We start from the raw sequence: 18,609 nt of genomic DNA on the forward strand, positions 1-18,609 counted from the left end.
GAACCCTGTAATCCTAAAACACATCTGTGGATTACAGTGCAACTAGGGTTGATTTTTGGGAATTCAGGTTGAGCTTTTACCATAAATAGGACCGGGTTCAGATTGATTCCAGTTCATTTTTTAGCTAAACCTCAACCCGACCCGACCCAAGTTGCACCCGTACCACTATTTCCCGTCAGTCATCTTCGCTAAATACACAGAGTAATTGTAAAAGGGAAGTGATATTTACGCCCCATTTCATCACCAGGGACACCCGGCGCCAGTGTATCAATGACTAAAGGGAGGCTAATGTACTTGACGTCAGAAAAATCCAGTTCCCACGTACACTGATGCAGGGTGTCCTTGGTGATGAAAAGGGGCGTAAACTAAATATCACTTCCCATTGTAAAACCACATAGATATTCTATTTGCATGGGACTGAAAACACACTAAAGATTCAAAATTTATACAAAAATTTAAACATAAAATAATAGGATGATCCAGGACACAACAGGAGCTCTGATTCCGAATGAGACCGTGACATGACACAGAAAATAGGATTTGTGGTTCTGAACAAGTAGGACCCAATCAAGTTATGATTCAAATGGATCGTGGAACAAACAAAGGTGGATCCGATCCGAATTAGGTCCGACAGCCCTATTGATCAAACAGCTCGTTCAGCAATCAGAACAGTGTACATAGATGAAACAGTCCGTGGTGGCCCACAGTAATACAAAATATGAATGGTCACGATCACTACACCGATGTTCGAGGAGCACCATAAGTTTAATTGTACTAATGATAACAGTATACTATCTTAAAATGACTCGACAATGGCAAATTGCCAACTCTCTCTCTCTCTCTCTAAATGAACAACAATGCCCATTACTACTCCTTTTTCCCTTTTCTTCTTTGGATTTTTCTGAGGGAAAATTGGGATCTCTACAGTGGTCATGAGAAGAAACAAGGAGTCTAGCTCCAGAGACCTATCATTGTTACATATACTTATCTCTGTAAAGAGGAAAAAAGGTTGCACACTCTAAAAGAAGAAAGAAAAATGATTTTAATATCCCTCGCATTTCACTCCATCTACCCATCCATGGTAAGTTAAAGATGGACTGAGCAAGAATTTCTACTTTAAAGAGAGAGAAAAAATGCTGAAAGCAAGTTTACGAGAGAATCAAATCATTTGATATTATACTCAAAAGATAAAGCTGTTTATGGAGGTGGCTGCTTTCTGGGTCCGTGCTCCTGTGTAAGTCCATGGTTCGTTCTGAGGGTGCTCCATCATGCATATGCTAGTGCCAGTTGCGGTTCTGGCACGCCTCTCTTCCTTCTTGTAACGGATGCCACATGCATTGCAAAGAGACTGCGCCCAACAACACCTTGCAACAGTTAGCCTATAGGCTAAAACAAAAGAACAGAAGTGAAAACAAAGAATGGTTTTACGGCCTCTTTGGATACCCCTATAAACTATTTGTATATCATCGTATATGAGTTTTTTTTTCTTTTGTAAATGGTAAAGAATGATATTTATAAAGAAAAGATACATGGGTCCAGATTGAGATGATCAAGGGAAGGAAATCAAAGACTTCCACTGCCGCCCAAGAGCAACCATCCCTGGCTACCTTATTGGCCTAAGTATTTGCTGATCTCCTTACATGATGATATGAAATAGAGGTTCAAGCTACCCGATCGGAGATTTCATTGATCCATCGAGCAAATAACCAAAGAGGAGATGACCTCCCCTCTAACCACCTTATATCATTCAAAGAATCGCCCTCAACTATAACCTTATCTAAGATATCTAGCTCCATCAACTTTATTCCTTAGTGCACCACTCTGATCTCCGCCTTATTAGAATCAGCAACCCCAATCGGGCCCGAAAAGGCCCACATCATATTTCCATTCTCGTTTCTAAGGACACCACCTACACACATCGGTCTTGGGTTTCCCAAGGTTGAACCATCCCAGTTCAACTTCAGGAATTGTCTGTGTATGTCGTATCTGCTTTTCAGATTGTATGCAAATAATGGTTACAACACTTTTTGGTCTGTCTTAGGGCCTCTTTTGGATGCCTCTAAAATCGTGTGCATATAATCCTATATGCAAATGGTTATAAAGTTAAATATGATTATCTGCAAAAAATGATTATAATGGTCATGGAAGTGATTATTGGTTCCAAAGAGGCCTTAATGTCCCATTTGGGGATGCTATTAAATTAGATTACTCATATATGCAAACAAGGACGAATTTTAGGTCGCAAAGGCCCTTAGTTAAACGCTTAAAAGTGTCCTTAATGTACCATTTGCATATAAGATTGACTTAAAATAATGTTATTTGCATATAAAGACTGATTTTGTTGGTATCCAAAGAGGTCCTTAACCTAGTGGACAATTTAGATTATAGAGAGTACCTTTGGGCCTCTGGGTCCATTCCTCCAGAGAGGTGTGGACGTAGTGTCACAGTTGGTGCATCTTCGTGCGAGCAGGGCTTCACCCAAGTCCTTGTTGAGCATGCTGGTGTTACAATTGCCTCCTCCTCGCCCGCACTTTTGCGAGCCTAATGGAGAGTGCTGTTGCTGCTTGACTTGGAGCAAGTTGGTCATGCAAGAAGAGGAGGGATGTCGGTGCATGGCCGACAACTGGTCATCAGTTTGGCGGGTGGAAGGGGTGCCGAGAGAGAGAGTGCAATCCACAAAAGAAGAAAGAGGACCCAAGTGGGTTATTGCTTCGCTTTGCTCAGGAGGAGCTAAGTTACTATTGTTGTTGGGCATGGCGAATAGGATAGATAAGGAGCTGGCAGGGGCTTGGCGTAAACCGCAAGAGCATGGCCCTTGGGAGTTGATAGTACACCGATGCATTTCTGAATGAGTTTGGAAGAGGGTGCAAAGAAGCAAATAGAGCTAAGCAAAATGAGAGGTTGGTGGTTGCATTTTGAGGAGAGATTATGTGAGGGGAGTGAAACACCAAGGGAGACACAAGTATTTGTAGGTCACTGTTTACAGAATAACAACTAGTGGTGTAGTGAAAATAGTGTACAGTAAACTAGTAATACTAAAATCTTTGAATCCACTTTGGAGGAGGGAATTGGGTTTGTCTCTTAGCCTTCTTTTTATAAAAGAAAGGATAGTAATTGTAATGTGGGATGGAGTAGATTTGTAGTGTCGTGTAGAGAGAGAGAGAGAGTGAGTTCTGTTTCTTATCAAATCATGGATGATTGTTTATATAACAGTATCAAATAGTGTGATCTGAGAGGAGGGCTCACCTAACAATGCGAGTCAGAGGAAGAGAAGGGTTGGTGATTGGGCAGTCAAAAGAACCCACGTGACTTGTGGAACAGTCTTTCATGAATCTGTCTGTGCCGATCACGAGGCAAAGGCCAAGGCCAAGACATCAAACCTCTGTCCTCATCCGAATCTCTGCACTGCAAACAAGGGCCACCCTCCAAAATAGGGTAAAAATGGTAATCTCAATGGCCCAGAAACCCACCTCTCTCACTCTCTCACTTCGTTGTTCACTGCCTCCGTATCTCTCCTTTTCTCTCACGTGACTTCTGCCAAGAAAAAGAAATGTAGAAAGAATCAAATCAGAATCTGGTCGTATATATGTATATACAAACCAACCACATTCATGATTAACGCCACCTCAACTAGAAACCCACGTCCTCATCATCAAGTGAGATAGATCGGTCTCTTGACCAGTCGAAGATCCTTTTGATTAAAGGTAAAATTAAAGCTAACTTAGATACCACTGCAATCATCAAGGTAGGAGTAGGACCACCCCCACGGTCAATCATGGCACCTCCCTGCAAAACCTGGACAGATCGGCGGCACCATTAAGGGTGCCGATACCAGCCTTCGCCATAACCATACCGCACCTTCATCCTTCATGAAAACTCCACCCGTAAAAGTAACTAAGGTTTTAAATTTCGGTTTCGGTTTCGGAATGCGTTTCGGTCCTTACCGAGGAAATTTCTGACGAAATCTATCGAAATTAATTTAAGTAATATTTTATCCCGTACGAAATTTTGGCTGAAATTTTATGATAATATTAAATAATGATTAAAAACCAAATTTTTTGGTGATATCCCTTAAATATTGGCCCGAAATTTCAATCAAAATTTCGAAATTTCGTTTGAAATTTTGTAATGTTTCTACTTCCCCAAATTTCGATTTTGGTTGAAATTTAAAACCTTGGCCTTAACCCTTTGTCATTGAGTTCATGTCCCCTCGAGATCACCTTGCAAACCCTCCTTACACCAGAGCACAAGAAGGACTCACCCACTCAAATCGGATTTCAACTGCAACAGATTGGTGCCCAACTGCCCACCGCGCAATAGATTGGTGCCTACCCGGGGGGGGGGGGGGGGGGGGGGACGTTTGTATCCTCGACTAAGCACAAGGATAGGGATCTAGGTGCCATGGCCACCGGGAGTAGTACTCGGAGTGCAACCGCCACTCGGAGCACGAGCATGGCTCTAAATACCCGCAAAGAACAGCCTTCAATGATGGGCCTGGAACGCGGACCCCTTTTGCCAACTCTTCCACCAACAACGGGCATACACCCCTTATAACAACAATAACAACAACTACTACAACTACAACTGTCTGTAGACCTCTCTACGAGTGAATACAGCTACCTCATTAGCCAGGTGAGCAGACCTAGTTGGTCTGCTCCGATATGTAGAGCAGGGGGCTGGAGCCGCATCCCAGGCTCAGCAGGAAGCCGAACGATCAACCCATCCAGAAGCGTGAGCACCTGCCAATGCTCTTGAAAGGAGCGCAAGGAGCCCCTCAACATACGCATCTAGCTTGTATCGCCTGTTGAGCGATTCCACCCCGCTAGCATGGATTCGGAACCTCTATATGTGGTACCCTGATCCCGCGAGAGGGGTGGGGCGCGAGCCGCCGCGCTCTCTCTCTTGGTCTCCCGTATCCACGCGATTGGCGTGTGTTTTTTAATTGTTGATTGTAATTCGTCTTTTATGTGAACTTGGGATCACTAAGGCAATCCGAATTCCACACGAAAGAGACTGACAGAGTCGCCACCTAGATGTGGGATCTAGGACCCATAATTAACCAGAAATCTAGACTCGCTACCTGGTTACGAGAATGGAAGGTATGGGGAGTTATCCACCACATGCACCATTCCTGCCCGATAATCGGTCTTCGATTCCAAAAGCTAACTCTTTTAAATTTATTTTAAATGGCTCATTCAACTCTATGTTAAAGTGCGAACTAAGTGACATGCATCCTAACATCTAATTTCAATGTGAATCCTAAATGTGTATCTTGATTTATTAATTTGTCTGGATTCAATCTAAGTGAAAGTTCTCCTAAAATTCTAATTTCATGGAAAGTCCTAAGTGATTTGATTAAGCATTTACAAGAAAATTAATATACAAAACACCACAATTTGTTGTGGTGCCGACTCGCGGATGGTATGCCATCAGACATCCAAGCTGCCTACGTACCCAAGCCTCACTGGGATCAGAGTCGACGTAGTTCGGTGCACCTAAGCTAAGTTACATATGCCTAACTCAACTAAGACACCGACCTAGACGGGATTGACTGTTTCAACAGTTTTAAGAGAAGTTATTTAATTCAAGTTGAGGATTTTATTATCTTAGGATTTCATCGAAGATGCTATATGATTCTTATCTAAATGCAAGTTGTCCCTTAGACTAATGCAGGTTAGCCTACATCCTAGTTTACTAGGCTTGTCCTATGGAAAAGATCGGGTGACTAGTGTAACTAAACCTATGGCACGGTTGCTATACATAGCAAACGTCCGTGATGAGGCTGGACTCCTGACTCTAGGACTCCCTAAAACCTAGGACTCCCTAAAACTTAGGACACGACACGACACGACACCAGTGTTCCTAAATTGGGCTCTAAGGGTTCCTAAAGGAATTTTGAATCCACCGGCTCTTGGGAATCTCGAATTCTTTTGGGTTTGTGGAAACTTTTAGAGTTTTCTTGAAGCTTTTATTATCTGAAGGTATTTAGTGTGTTTGGTAGCTTTTAAAGTTGTTTATTTAGAAGGTTTTAGTTTCATTTGAAATTTTTAGTGGTCTTTTGGTTAATGGCTTTTAACGGATTTTTATCAGTGGATTTTAAATGGGTGAATTTTAGTTTTGTTAATTTTAGGTTGGATGTACTTTAGATTAATGTCTTTCGATTTTGGTTTGGAAAATGACGTTAACACAACCAAGTTTTGACAATTGCACAAATTCGACAAACCATTGACCATTAAAAGATCTGACAAATGCAGCCCACTAAAACTGTCGTAACTCTTTAACCGCTTGGCCAAATTCAACGTACAAACATGCGTTGGAAAGATCTTTTATAGGGCTACAACTTTGTAGTTCTCCATTGTTTGTAAATCTGTGATTTAGAGGTTCGAATTTGTGTTGCAAACAAAAGGACAGCAACATTAAACTGGAAATGCCTAAAGGTGTGCCGCAACCATTTTGGACTTAACTTTTTAACCGCTCGCTGTCTGATCTAGCACGAATACTCGTTGGAAACGGCACGAAAATATCTACTACTTTGTAGTTAACCATTTCCCACGATTCTGTTGTTTAGAGGTCGAAAAATCTGTTTAAAGTCTAACAGCTAGCACTATGACGGGAATGATATTGGCACCCCCATGTTTTCTTTTGATAGTTCTTATTTTTTTAGTGATTAAAAGACGGTGAATATGAAAAATGGCTTGAATGGGCCTGAGATTAGATTCAAATGGGATGTTTGAAAAAGGGGTTGTTTTTATCTACTTGGCAAGGTGGGGTATGGATATTGGGTTCTTGAGATTGAGTGGGGGCTGTTGTTATCAAATTGGAGTGGGGGCTGTTGTTATCAATTGAAAGATGGAGGTTTTGTAAGCCAAATTAAATGGGTTTTGATAATTCATGTAAAATTCAAGTTTTCTTTCTTGTAAATGTTCAAAATTTTTAATGAATTGTTTTCCCAAAAGAAATCTAAATTCCCTAACAAGCCAATGATTTCAACATCCCATCGCAAATAGGTTCTAATGACCCTAACACATTAATTATATTTAGCATAAGTGAGAACATGACCAAGGCCAAACTAGTACAAAATTAAACATGACATCAACCAAAATATACGCAAAACAACACTCAATCCTACAAATATAGAAAATAAAATAAAATTCCAAAAGACATACCTTTTTGTAGACGATATTCCATGCAAACTTATGGAGAAGAGGGATTTGGTCTAGAGAGAGGGCTTGAATTTTCTAAGAGAGGGGTTCTCTCCTCTTTTCTTTTTTCTCCTTCTTTTCTTTGGTGAGATGAGAGGGTATTTATAGGAGAATGGGATAGGAGGTTAGGTGAGGTTAGGTGAGGTTAGGTAAGGTTAGGTGAGGTTAGGTGATGTTAGGTGAGGTTAGGTGAGGTTAGGTGAGGTTTGGATGGTTATGATGGGAGGAGAGGTTAGGTGAGGTTAGGTGAGGTTTGAATGGTTAGGATGAGAGGAGAGGTTAGGTGGTTTTGGATGGTTAGACCCAGGTCATGATCTGCCATTGATCTAACGATTTACGGAAATCGGGTCTCGGAATGGAATCAGGGTCCGGGCTATGAAGTGACCCTAGCTTATTTTGTCCCGATTGATGATCCGTAAAGTCAGATCAAGATATTAATGACCTAAAACATATAAATCAATGATAGAGGGGGTTCTCACATGGATTTAACACACTAATTTATTTGTTGATTAAAACAAAACAAAATGGGGTGTCTACAGATGCCCCTCTTTGGTAGAGATGACGTAGTCATTGAATACCAAAGTTAAAAATGACAGAACCATTTTGCGTAGTTTTAATCGACAAAGGACTCTCTAGATACAACGCACCTTAACATAATGCAAAACCTTAGATGAAACCCTAGAACTTGAATAATAATAAAAACTCGATGCGGCGCCGTTCACAAACGGGCAATTAGAGAATGAGATATCATTTTCGAATGGATTCTGAAGGGAAAGGACAAAGATCGCTCTCAAACAGTTTTTAGAAGGAGATGAGACGCCGCTCACAAGCGGGTTCAACGAGGATAAGAAGCATTCCCAAATGGACTTGGATAATGAGGCACCGTTCACAAACGGCCTCAAGGAGGATAGAAAACCATTCACAAATGGACTCGAGAAAAGAGGCACCGTTCACAAACGGGCTCAAGGAGAAGACAAGACCATTCACAAATGGACTCGAGAAATGAGGCACCGTTCACAAACGGGCTCAAGGAGGAAGATACCATTCACAAATGGATTCGAGAAAAGAGGCACCGTTCACAAACGGGCTCAAGGAGAAGACAAGACCATTCACAAATGGACTCGAGAAATGAGGCACCGTTCACAAACGGGCTCAAGGAGGACGATACCATTCACAAATGGATTCGAGAAAAGATGCACCATTCACAAACGGGCTCAAGGATAAGACAAGACCATTCACAAATGGACTCGAGAAATGAGGCACCATTCACAAACAGGCTCAAGGAGAAGACGAGACCATTCACAAATGGACTCGAGAAATGAGGCACCGTTCACAAACGGGCTCAAGGAGAAGACGAGACCATTCACAAATGGATTCGAGAAATGAGGCACCGTTCACAAACGGGCTCAAGGAGAAGACAAGACCATTCACAAATGGATTCGAGAAATGAGGCACCGTTCACAAACGGGCTCAAGGAGAAGACAAGACCATTCACAAATGGACTCGAGAAATGAGGCACCGTTCACAAACGGGCTCAAAGAGGACACGAGACCATTCACAAATGGACTCAGAAAATGAGGCACCGTTCACAAACGGGCTCAAGGAGAAGATGAGACCATTCACAAATGGACTCAGAGAATGAGACACCTGTTCACAAACGGGTTCGAAGAGAAGACGAGACCATTCACAAATGGACTCGAGAAATGAGGCACCGTTCACAAACGGGCTCGAAGAATTTAGGGATTTTTTTATGAACTTGAATTTGACGTAGGAATGGATTTTTATTTTTATTTTTTAATTAAGGATTTGGATTTGATAAATTTTTTTATTTTTGGAAAATGAGGTACCGTCCGCAAACGGGCTCAAGGAGAAGATGAGACCATTCACAAATGGCCTCGAGAAAAGAGGCACCGTTCACAAACGGGCTCAAAGAGGACATGAGACCATTCACAAATGGACTCAGAGAATGAGAAACCTGTTCACAAACGGGTTCAAGGAGAAGACGAGACCATCCCCAAATGGCCTCGAGAAAAGAGGCACCGTTCACAAACGGGCTCAAAGAGGGCATGAGATTTTTCATGAACTTGAATTTGACGTAAGATTGGATTTGTTTGAATCGGGGATTGGTTTTGATGAATTTTTTATTTTTGGGAAATGAGGTACCGTCCGTAAACGAGCTCAAGGAGAAGACGGGACCATTCACAAATGGCCTCGAGAAAAGAGGCACCGTTCACAAACGGGCTCAAGGAAAACATGAGACCATTCACAAATAGACTCAGAAAATGAGGTACCGTTCACAAACGGGCTTAAGGGGAAGACGAGACCATTCACAAATGGACTCGAGAAATGAGGCACCGTTCACAAACGGGCACAAAGAAACAAGATAGCTTTGATTGATGAACTCAACAACGAAGAATTTAGAGTTTTTTCATGAACTTGAATTTGACATAGGATTGGATTTGATGAATTTTTGATTTTTCAGAAATAAGGCACCGTCCACAAACGGGCTCAAGGAGGACATGAGACCGTAAATGGACTCAGAAAAATGAGACACCGTTCACAAACGGGTTCAAGGAGAAGACGAGACCATTTACAAATGGACTCGAGAAAAGAGGCACCGTTCACAAACAGGCTCAAAGAAACAAGATAGCTTTGATTGATGAATTCAACAACGAAGAATTTAGAGTTTTTTCATGAACTTGAATTTGACATAGGATTGGATTTGATGAATTTTTGATTTTTCAGAAATAAGGCACCGTCCACAAACGGGCTCAAGGAGGACATGAGACCGTAAATGGACTCAGAAAAATGAGACACCGTTCACAAACGGGTTCAAGGAGAAGACGAGACCATTTACAAATGGACTCGAGAAAAGAGGCACCGTTCACAAACAGGCTCAAAGAAACAAGATAGCTTTGATTGATGAATTCAATAACGAAGAATTTAGAGATTTTTCATGAACTTGAATTTGACATAGGATTGGATTTGATGAATTTTTTATTTTTTTGAACTTAATGAAATCGAGGATGTTATAGATCGTGCCTGACAAAGATATCGGAAACTAGGACTTTGACGAATGATGAAACGGCAAACCGAAGAACCATTACTAACAAGAATGGATTAGAAACACTTTTATGAAACTTCAACAGGATTTTTCTCAAAGAGACTGCTGGTCTTGTCTTTGGGGATTTGGATGACTGAAACCTTGAACAAGACACTTGAAATTGGTAATCTAGAACAACGGCTCTCTTGGATATAATCATGGAAAAGTGGGACTTGCCTCTTGATAGGTGTTTAGATAAACATTTCTTGACCAGGAAAGTATTTAACTAACTGGAAGGAAATTCTGAATTTTAACGGTTCATCTTTCTGAGAAATTGGCTCGACCATCATTGCATCTGAGGCTCTTCCAAGCTTAAGATGCCTTCCTGGGGTATGATCTTTTTACGGAAGCTGGGCTTTCTGATGTTTCTACTTCTGAATTCTTCTGGGTTGATCATCTTTGAAATATAGCTGTTTGACTAGATTCTCGAACTTTTTCAGGTACAATCGCAGGGAGCTGACGAGGCCGGGCCTCCTTCACCGAGACAGTTGCATCATTTGGACATATGGATGACGATTGACTCTTTTTAAATAGAAAACTTAGATAAAAGGCACTACTCAAAGGATTGAGGAGCTCTAAAGGAGTGAACATAGAATAACAACGATTGATTAACTACACTGACAGACACAGTAATGCTTCTGACTTAGTTAACGTTTTATTTGGTAAGTCTATCCTTTCAAGGAATATTTTTTTCAATTGGTAAACACTGGACTTTTTCCTTAAAACAGTAATGCCTCAATGATTTAATTACAACTCCTAGGATTGCTTAGCTCCAATGCCCCCAGTTTTGAGGATGTCACTTGAATTTGTTTGAACTTCAATTGATCTTCAGTCCTGATACCGGCTGTAACCTTCTTATAAATTTGCTTGAACTTCAGTTGATCTTCAGTCTTGATACTGGCTGTAGCCTTCTTATAATGATTCTCTTACCGTGACCAAGTCACCTCTTCAGGGTTTTTAACTTGGCGGACCGTGGTAGCCTTAACTTTTGCCTGAACCGTCTTTCTAGGTTTTCGATTCAGCAGGCTATCCCCTTAGCTTTTGCCTAAGCCGCCCTTTCGGGTTTTCAACTTAACAGGGGAATGATCTTAAATTTTGCCTAAACCGCCCTTTCAGGTTTTCAGTCTAGCAGATCTTCAAACTCCATTTTTTTTTATTCATCATCATTTTTTTTTTGTTTCGGGACCTAGATCATTAGTTCTGAACACCGGAAGGACTTTATAGGTAGGATAGGGCTTTTCAAAGAATGGCTTAAGGTTCAACAAAGATTTCGACCGAACCTGTGAATAGGTTGCCTACATATCCCAAGGTAGGAATCAGGTCGTGTATAGTTCAGGGCGAATGCCCCTAGTTTGAAGATAAATTGTTCAAAAGTTTATTGATTTTTCTTTTTTTTTCTTCTTTCTGGAATAATTGACTTCTCTTCTTTAGGAACTTGTCCCCTTTTTTTTTTTTCTGAAAGGATTGAATTTTTTTTTTTTTTTGGATTGATTGAATTGCTTTTCTTTTTTGAATTGACCGAACTCAGTTTAACCGAGCTGCCTACGTACCCCAGTGTAGGGATCAGGTCTCGCGTAGTTCGGGGCGAATGCCCCTAGTTTGATGGGTTTTCAAGAAAATTTCATTTAGGCTCGAAGGGTTTGCAAACCAGTATTCTTTTGACGTTGGGTTCTGATTTTGGGATTTATTCGGCCAAAGGAGGCCTTCCGATGTTCAGATTGGGAGTCGATCTAGTTTACTAGAGTCCCTCTGGTACTGATTATTTATTTTTTTATTTTCTTTTTCTTTTTTTTTACGGAGTTTGACGGCATTTCCAGGTAAGAGATAATAAATCTTCTTCTTTCAAGATTCTAATACGTGCCTTCGACTTTCATAGAGCGAAACTTGTTCTTCGACATCCTCCATCTATGGATTTGTAACTCTTGATATCTGATGATCACTTTTCAATGCTTGCTCTTGAACTTCTTATCTCGAATTTGATGGCTTCATGTTATGAATTTGAGAACCAAGGTCATTGATTGGAAATATGAAAGTTGTTTCCACTCCATGCCCCTTGCATAGCATATGATATTCACTTCATTCTTTCTTGAACCTTCTATCTGGGTCTTTCTCTTGGCATTAATGGTAACACTTACCGGACCATCTTTTTATCCTCAAAATGGGTTTACCAATTCTTCACACTTTTCAGAGGGTAATGTATTTTCAATCGGCATTTACTGGATCAAGGTTTCAGTGCCAGTGTTTACCACTTTAATTTCATCTTTGAAAGGCTGAGATTGGCGCTCCTCCTCTTGTTCAAGTAATTGTTGTGACTCAAGTGGAGTTTCACCAATTTTGTCCTCATTTGAGGAGGGAGTCTTACTTTAAGATCAGAAGCATACTTAAGAAACAGACACAAGTGAACTATTGAAACTTGAAATTTTATTTAAAGGAAAGGCTATTACATCTGACGACCTATCCTGAACATGCTCAGGATTCACAACTCTGAATAAAGAGAAAAGCAAACGATAACTTGCCTGGACTAGGCATTAACCTTGAACTGTAAAACCGGACTCAACAATTGTACTGACCATGGTGACTGACTCAACATAAAATAGTAAATGACTAAAACTTTAACTGCTGCAACTGTCTAGCTTTGGAGGCTCGGCGAAAGCTGGCTCATAAATGGTACTTTCAACTTCTGATTCTTTTCATTGCAACCGGACCTGTGCCCCTTTGAGCCTTCAGTTATTTAAGCATTGCGAACGGCTGGCGGCAGTACTGCATGATTCGGTAATGGGTTATTGGTAGCAACGGGACTTGGCTCAAACACAAGGCTTTTATTGTCGAGCAACCTCTGGATTCTGAATTTTAGGGCAATGCAATTATCAGTGAGATGGCCAGAATTTCTATGGTATTCGCAGTGTTGATCTGTTCGCCAATTTGCTGGTAAAGGATTAGGAAGAGCCCTAATGTCGGGTAGGATTATGCGACCTGAGGCTAAACACTCCTTGAGTATCACAGATGGTGGAAGAGGGAGAGGGGTAAATTCTGTCTGGGCCTGTGGCCGAGGTGCGACAGCAGGTTGGGTATAATCCATCACCATGGGGTTCTGAGGTTTTGAAGGCTGAGGCTTGGAGCGGGAAAGGTTATTAATTTCAGCTGATGGAGGCTTCCTGAATTCTTTGGTATTCGGGTTACTTCGGTTGAACACACCTTGAGCCATAGCCTCCTCTATTTGGGTGCCTGCCACGATAAAGTGTTTGAAGTCCGGATAATACTGCAACGACATGTGGTACTGGAGCTGGGGGGAAATATTTTTCATGATTATTTGGACCTGCTCTTCCTCAGAAGGGCGCTCCATCATCTGAGCTGCTATTCTCCTCCATCTTTTCACAAAGGTCAGAAAGGATTCCCTCAAGTCTTGCTTTGTCCTTTCCAAATCCTTTCTGGTGATTTCTGTCCCGTCATCATATTTGAATTGCCTGATGAACTGCTCGCCGATATCCTTCCATGTCCTGTAACGAGTCTTGTCCAAGACCATGAACCACCTCCTGGCAACCTTGGTTAGGGAAACCGGGAACAATTGAGCCATTTGCTCAGAAGATAAGCCTTGAGGCTGACACATGATGGTGAACATTTGCAAATGTGTGATTGGACAACCCACACCATCATATTTGTCGAAATCTGGCATTTGAAAATTGGCAGGGAGACGGATTTCGGGAAACAGTGTGAGGTCACTTGGATTGAAACCCCCCTGGTCCTGAAACTGAATGTCCTGAACCTTCCTGGTAAGACTTTCTAATTTCTCCATAACTACTTTATCAACCATGGACTGAGAAGGCCTGCTGCGATCTTCGCTGTACTGCTCTTTTTCAAAATCTTCTTCAGTTTTGTCAGGGATAGGAATGAACACTGGCTGGGCAGGTGCGGCTGAAGTAACTGTATGGTGCATGGACCCTTTATCTTTGGACAACGATGGCCCCAACTTTTCAGAAAGCTGGGCCTTGATAACTTGGTTCTCTTCTTTGAGTTCTTGAAGCTGCCGGAGAATCAAGGTGAGAGTATCGGTAATAGCAGCGGGTGGAAGACTACTGTTCTGGTTTTCTGCCATTGGGGAGGATGAGGATGGGAAAGAAGGAGATGCTGGGGTCCTCAGAGAAGGTGGCGGGGAGACAGATTTCCTCTGCAATCGAGAAGAGATCCGAACCCAAGGAATAGTAGGGTTAGCTATGGTGTTTAGTGCCCTGTCATGGAAATAATGAACACGAGGTATATGAGCTTGGCATTCATGGAGTGTTTCTTCTCAATGACTGAAAAATATTACACATTTAAGCAAGTAATTGGGACAATAGAATGAATCCAAATGATGAGGGGAATGCCCTTAGTTCAAGGATTATGAGAGTAAACTCTGAAGGATTTAGCAGAAATATTCTTGAAAAAGGTAGCCCCTAGAGGAGGAAGAGATCAAGGGTACAGGCAAGATTGGATCATCAAGATTGCACGATCAAATGATTGAGACACAATTTCCGCCAATGAAGACACAATCGAATCCCACAAGAGACGAATGATAGACACATGATCAAAATGTGAGATTGCATAGGATTACTTTCAACGGGTAGATCAAGAATAACTAATCCTATGAGATCTTTGGAAATGATGGGATTTATATCCTAACCCCAAAGGAAAAGTTTTTAGTCTTCGCACATTTTAACAGTGTTACCTGAAGGCATCAACCCTAATCCTAATCTAGCGGAGTGGAGAGAGGATCTCGACTCATGACTTTGTTTGTGTACCTAGGACCGATCGTAGCCATTGGAAGATGGACTACGGCCTAATCTAGACACAAATGGGTAAGATATCCTAAACTAGGCTCACACATGTGGTGCACATGTGTTCGTATACTGCATGCATGTGTGGGTTAATCTAGGGGTAAGGCCAAGAGTCCCCTTAGCGCGAATCCATGTTCGATATACTGTACCAGTGTCCGGCGTATCAGTACGTGAACAAGAGATCCGTTTACGCACCATAAAGGTACTAGGCTAAGGGTGGAATGCTTCTCTAGCACAGAGGCACCAGGTGATGAAATCCCAGTCAACCATGCTAGATAACACTCCGGGTTCCTAAAATAGGACGTGTGTGCATGTGAAATGCAAGGGTTTAGATGCAAGTGATGTAAGTGTGTGCAATAAGTTCGCGCAATCTATGATGCCTTCAGGTTTTGTTAAATTAAGTTCGAGTAAAATGTGATGAGAAAATAAAACGAGACAAACTAATCTAACAAGTATAGAGTTTTTATGAGCCAGTTAAATTAAATTCAAATGAATTATCTTTTGAAATTTTAATGAAGTTAGGTGGTCCCCAGCAGAGTCGCCAGACTGTGGTACCCTGATCCCGCGAGAGGGGTGGGGCGCGAGCCGCCGCGCTCTCTCTCTTGGTCTCCCGTATCCACGCGATTGGCGTGTGTTTTTTAATTGTTGATTGTAATTCGTCTTTTATGTGAACTTGGGATCACTAAGGCAATCCGAATTCCACACGAAAGAGACTGACAGAGTCGCCACCTAGATGTGGGATCTAGGACCCATAATTAACCAGAAATCTAGACTCGCTACCTGGTTACGAGAATGGAAGGTATGGGGAGTTATCCACCACATGCACCATTCATGCCCGATAATCGGTCTTCGATTCCAAAAGCTAACTCTTTTAAATTTATTTTAAATGGCTCATTCAACTCTATGTTAAAGTGCGAACTAAGTGACATGCATCCTAACATCTAATTTCAATGTGAATCCTAAATGTGTATCTTGATTTATTAATTTGTCTGGATTCAATCTAAGTGAAAGTTCTCCTAAAATTCTAATTTCATGGAAAGTCCTAAGTGATTTGATTAAGCATTTACAAGAAAATTAATATACAAAACACCACAATTTGTTGTGGTGCCGACTCGCGGATGGTATGCCATCAGACATCCAAGCTGCCTACGTACCCAAGCCTCACTGGGATCAGAGTCGACGTAGTTCGGTGCACCTAAGCTAAGTTACATATGCCTAACTCAACTAAGACACCGACCTAGACGGGATTGACTGTTTCAACAGTTTTAAGAGAAGTTATTTAATTCAAGTTGAGGATTTTATTATCTTAGGATTTCATCGAAGATGCTATATGATTCTTATCTAAATGCAAGTTGTCCCTTAGACTAATGCAGGTTAGCCTACATCCTAGTTTACTAGGCTTGTCCTATGGAAAAGATCGGGTGACTAGTGTAACTAAACCTATGGCACGGTTGCTATACATAGCAAACGTCCGTGATGAGGCTGGACTCCTGACTCTAGGACTCCCTAAAACCTAGGACTCCCTAAAACTTAGGACACGACACGACACGACACCAGTGTTCCTAAATTGGGCTCTAAGGGTTCCTAAAGGAATTTTGAATCCACCGGCTCTTGGGAATCTCGAATTCTTTTGGGTTTGTGGAAACTTTTAGAGTTTTCTTGAAGCTTTTATTATCTGAAGGTATTTAGTGTGTTTGGTAGCTTTTAAAGTTGTTTATTTAGAAGGTTTTAGTTTCATTTGAAATTTTTAGTGGTCTTTTGGTTAATGGCTTTTAACGGATTTTTATCAGTGGATTTTAAATGGGTGAATTTTAGTTTTGTTAATTTTAGGTTGGATGTACTTTAGATTAATGTCTTTCGATTTTGGTTTGGAAAATGACGTTAACACAACCAAGTTTTGACAATTGCACAAATTCGACAAACCATTGACCATTAAAAGATCTGACAAATGCAGCCCACTAAAACTGTCGTAACTCTTTAACCGCTTGGCCAAATTCAACGTACAAACATGCGTTGGAAAGATCTTTTATAGGGCTACAACTTTGTAGTTCTCCATTGTTTGTAAATCTGTGATTTAGAGGTTCGAATTTGTGTTGCAAACAAAAGGACAGCAACATTAAACTGGAAATGCCTAAAGGTGTGCCGCAACCATTTTGGACTTAACTTTTTAACCGCTCGCTGTCTGATCTAGCACGAATACTCGTTGGAAACGGCACGAAAATATCTACTACTTTGTAGTTAACCATTTCCCACGATTCTGTTGTTTAGAGGTCGAAAAATCTGTTTAAAGTCTAACAGCTAGCACTATGACGGGAATGATATTGGCACCCCCATGTTTTCTTTTGATAGTTCTTATTTTTTTAGTGATTAAAAGACGGTGAATATGAAAAATGGCTTGAATGGGCCTGAGATTAGATTCAAATGGGATGTTTGAAAAAGGGGTTGTTTTTATCTACTTGGCAAGGTGGGGTATGGATATTGGGTTCTTGAGATTGAGTGGGGGCTGTTGTTATCAAATTGGAGTGGGGGCTGTTGTTATCAATTGAAAGATGGAGGTTTTGTAAGCCAAATTAAATGGGTTTTGATAATTCATGTAAAATTCAAGTTTTCTTTCTTGTAAATGTTCAAAATTTTTAATGAATTGTTTTCCCAAAAGAAATCTAAATTCCCTAACAAGCCAATGATTTCAACATCCCATCGCAAATAGGTTCTAATGACCCTAACACATTAATTATATTTAGCATAAGTGAGAACATGACCAAGGCCAAACTAGTACAAAATTAAACATGACATCAACCAAAATATACGCAAAACAACACTCAATCCTACAAATATAGAAAAGAAAATAAAATTCCAAAAGACATACCTTTTTGTAGACGATATTCCATGCAAACTTATGGAGAAGAGGGATTTGGTCTAGAGAGAGGGCTTGAATTTTCTAAGAGAGGGGTTCTCTCCTCTTTTCTTTTTTCTCCTTCTTTTCTTTGGTGAGATGAGAGGGTATTTATAGGAGAATGGGATAGGAGGTTAGGTGAGGTTAGGTGAGGTTAGGTAAGGTTAGGTGAGGTTAGGTGATGTTAGGTGAGGTTAGGTGAGGTTAGGTGAGGTTTGGATGGTTATGATGGGAGGAGAGGTTAGGTGAGGTTAGGTTAGGTGAGGTTTGAATGGTTAGGATGAGAGGAGAGGTTAGGTGGTTTTGGATGGTTAGACCCAGGTCATGATCTGCCATTGATCTAACGATTTACGGAAATCGGGTCTCGGAATGGAATCAGGGTCCGGGCTATGAAGTGACCCTAGCTTATTTTGTCCCGATTGATGATCCGTAAAGTCAGATCAAGATATTAATGACCTAAAACATATAAATCAATGATAGAGGGGGTTCTCACATGGATTTAACACACTAATTTATTTGTTGATTAAAACAAAACAAAATGGGGTGTCTACACTATACCATCAGAGGCTCGTTGGACAGGTTTACCCAGAGGAGTGAGCC

General features: G+C 41.1%; 2 protein-coding genes across 4 annotated transcripts; both read right to left on the reverse strand.

Annotated features, from left to right (window-relative positions):
• Positions 1-639: 639 nt before the first annotated feature.
• On the reverse strand, positions 640-9,430 carry LOC143855204 (GATA transcription factor 20-like). Of its 3 annotated transcripts, none has more exons than XM_077365426.1 (4): positions 7,167-9,428; positions 3,247-3,531; positions 2,396-2,844; positions 640-1,348 (listed from the first exon to the last, which is right to left on the reverse strand). In XM_077365426.1, the coding sequence occupies exons 3-4, from the start codon at positions 2,840-2,842 to the stop codon at positions 1,181-1,183; spliced, it is 615 nt and encodes a 204-aa protein (XP_077221541.1). In that variant the 5' UTR covers positions 2,843-2,844; positions 3,247-3,531; positions 7,167-9,428; the 3' UTR covers positions 640-1,180. The 3 variants fall into 3 exon arrangements, with proteins under 3 accessions (XP_077221541.1, XP_077221540.1, XP_077221539.1); XM_077365425.1 differs by having other exon boundaries at positions 3,247-3,534; XM_077365424.1 differs by lacking the exon at positions 3,247-3,531 and having other exon boundaries at positions 7,167-9,430.
• A 3,279-nt stretch (positions 9,431-12,709) lies between these two features.
• On the reverse strand, positions 12,710-18,111 carry LOC143854656 (uncharacterized). Its single transcript, XM_077364717.1, has 2 exons — positions 17,983-18,111; positions 12,710-14,531 (listed from the first exon to the last, which is right to left on the reverse strand). The coding sequence occupies exon 2, from the start codon at positions 14,396-14,398 to the stop codon at positions 13,037-13,039; it is 1,362 nt and encodes a 453-aa protein (XP_077220832.1). The 5' UTR covers positions 14,399-14,531; positions 17,983-18,111; the 3' UTR covers positions 12,710-13,036.
• Positions 18,112-18,609: the final 498 nt, after the last annotated feature.

The sequence above is a fragment of the Tasmannia lanceolata genome, unplaced genomic scaffold (genome assembly GCF_043159265.1).
Source record: "Tasmannia lanceolata isolate RefF3 unplaced genomic scaffold, GAP_Taslan_0.1 ptg000020l, whole genome shotgun sequence".
Classification (NCBI taxonomy): Eukaryota; Viridiplantae; Streptophyta; class Magnoliopsida; order Canellales; family Winteraceae; genus Tasmannia; species Tasmannia lanceolata.

Bases quoted from the DNA above. Each gene is read 5' to 3' on its own strand.
- LOC143855204 (XM_077365424.1), bottom strand. From the start codon at position 7,188: ATGGAATATCGTCTACAAAAAG. The intron at 2,845-7,166 runs GTATGTCTTTTG...AAACTCATTCAG, and splicing joins GGAATATCGTCTACAAAAAG to AAATGCATCGGTGTACTATC. The intron at 1,349-2,395 runs GTACTCTCTATA...TGTTGGGCGCAG, and splicing joins ATGGACCCAGAGGCCCAAAG to TCTCTTTGCAATGCATGTGG.
- LOC143854656 (XM_077364717.1), bottom strand. From the start codon at position 14,398: ATGGCAGAAAACCAGAACAGTAGTCTTCCACCCGCTGCTATTACCGAT.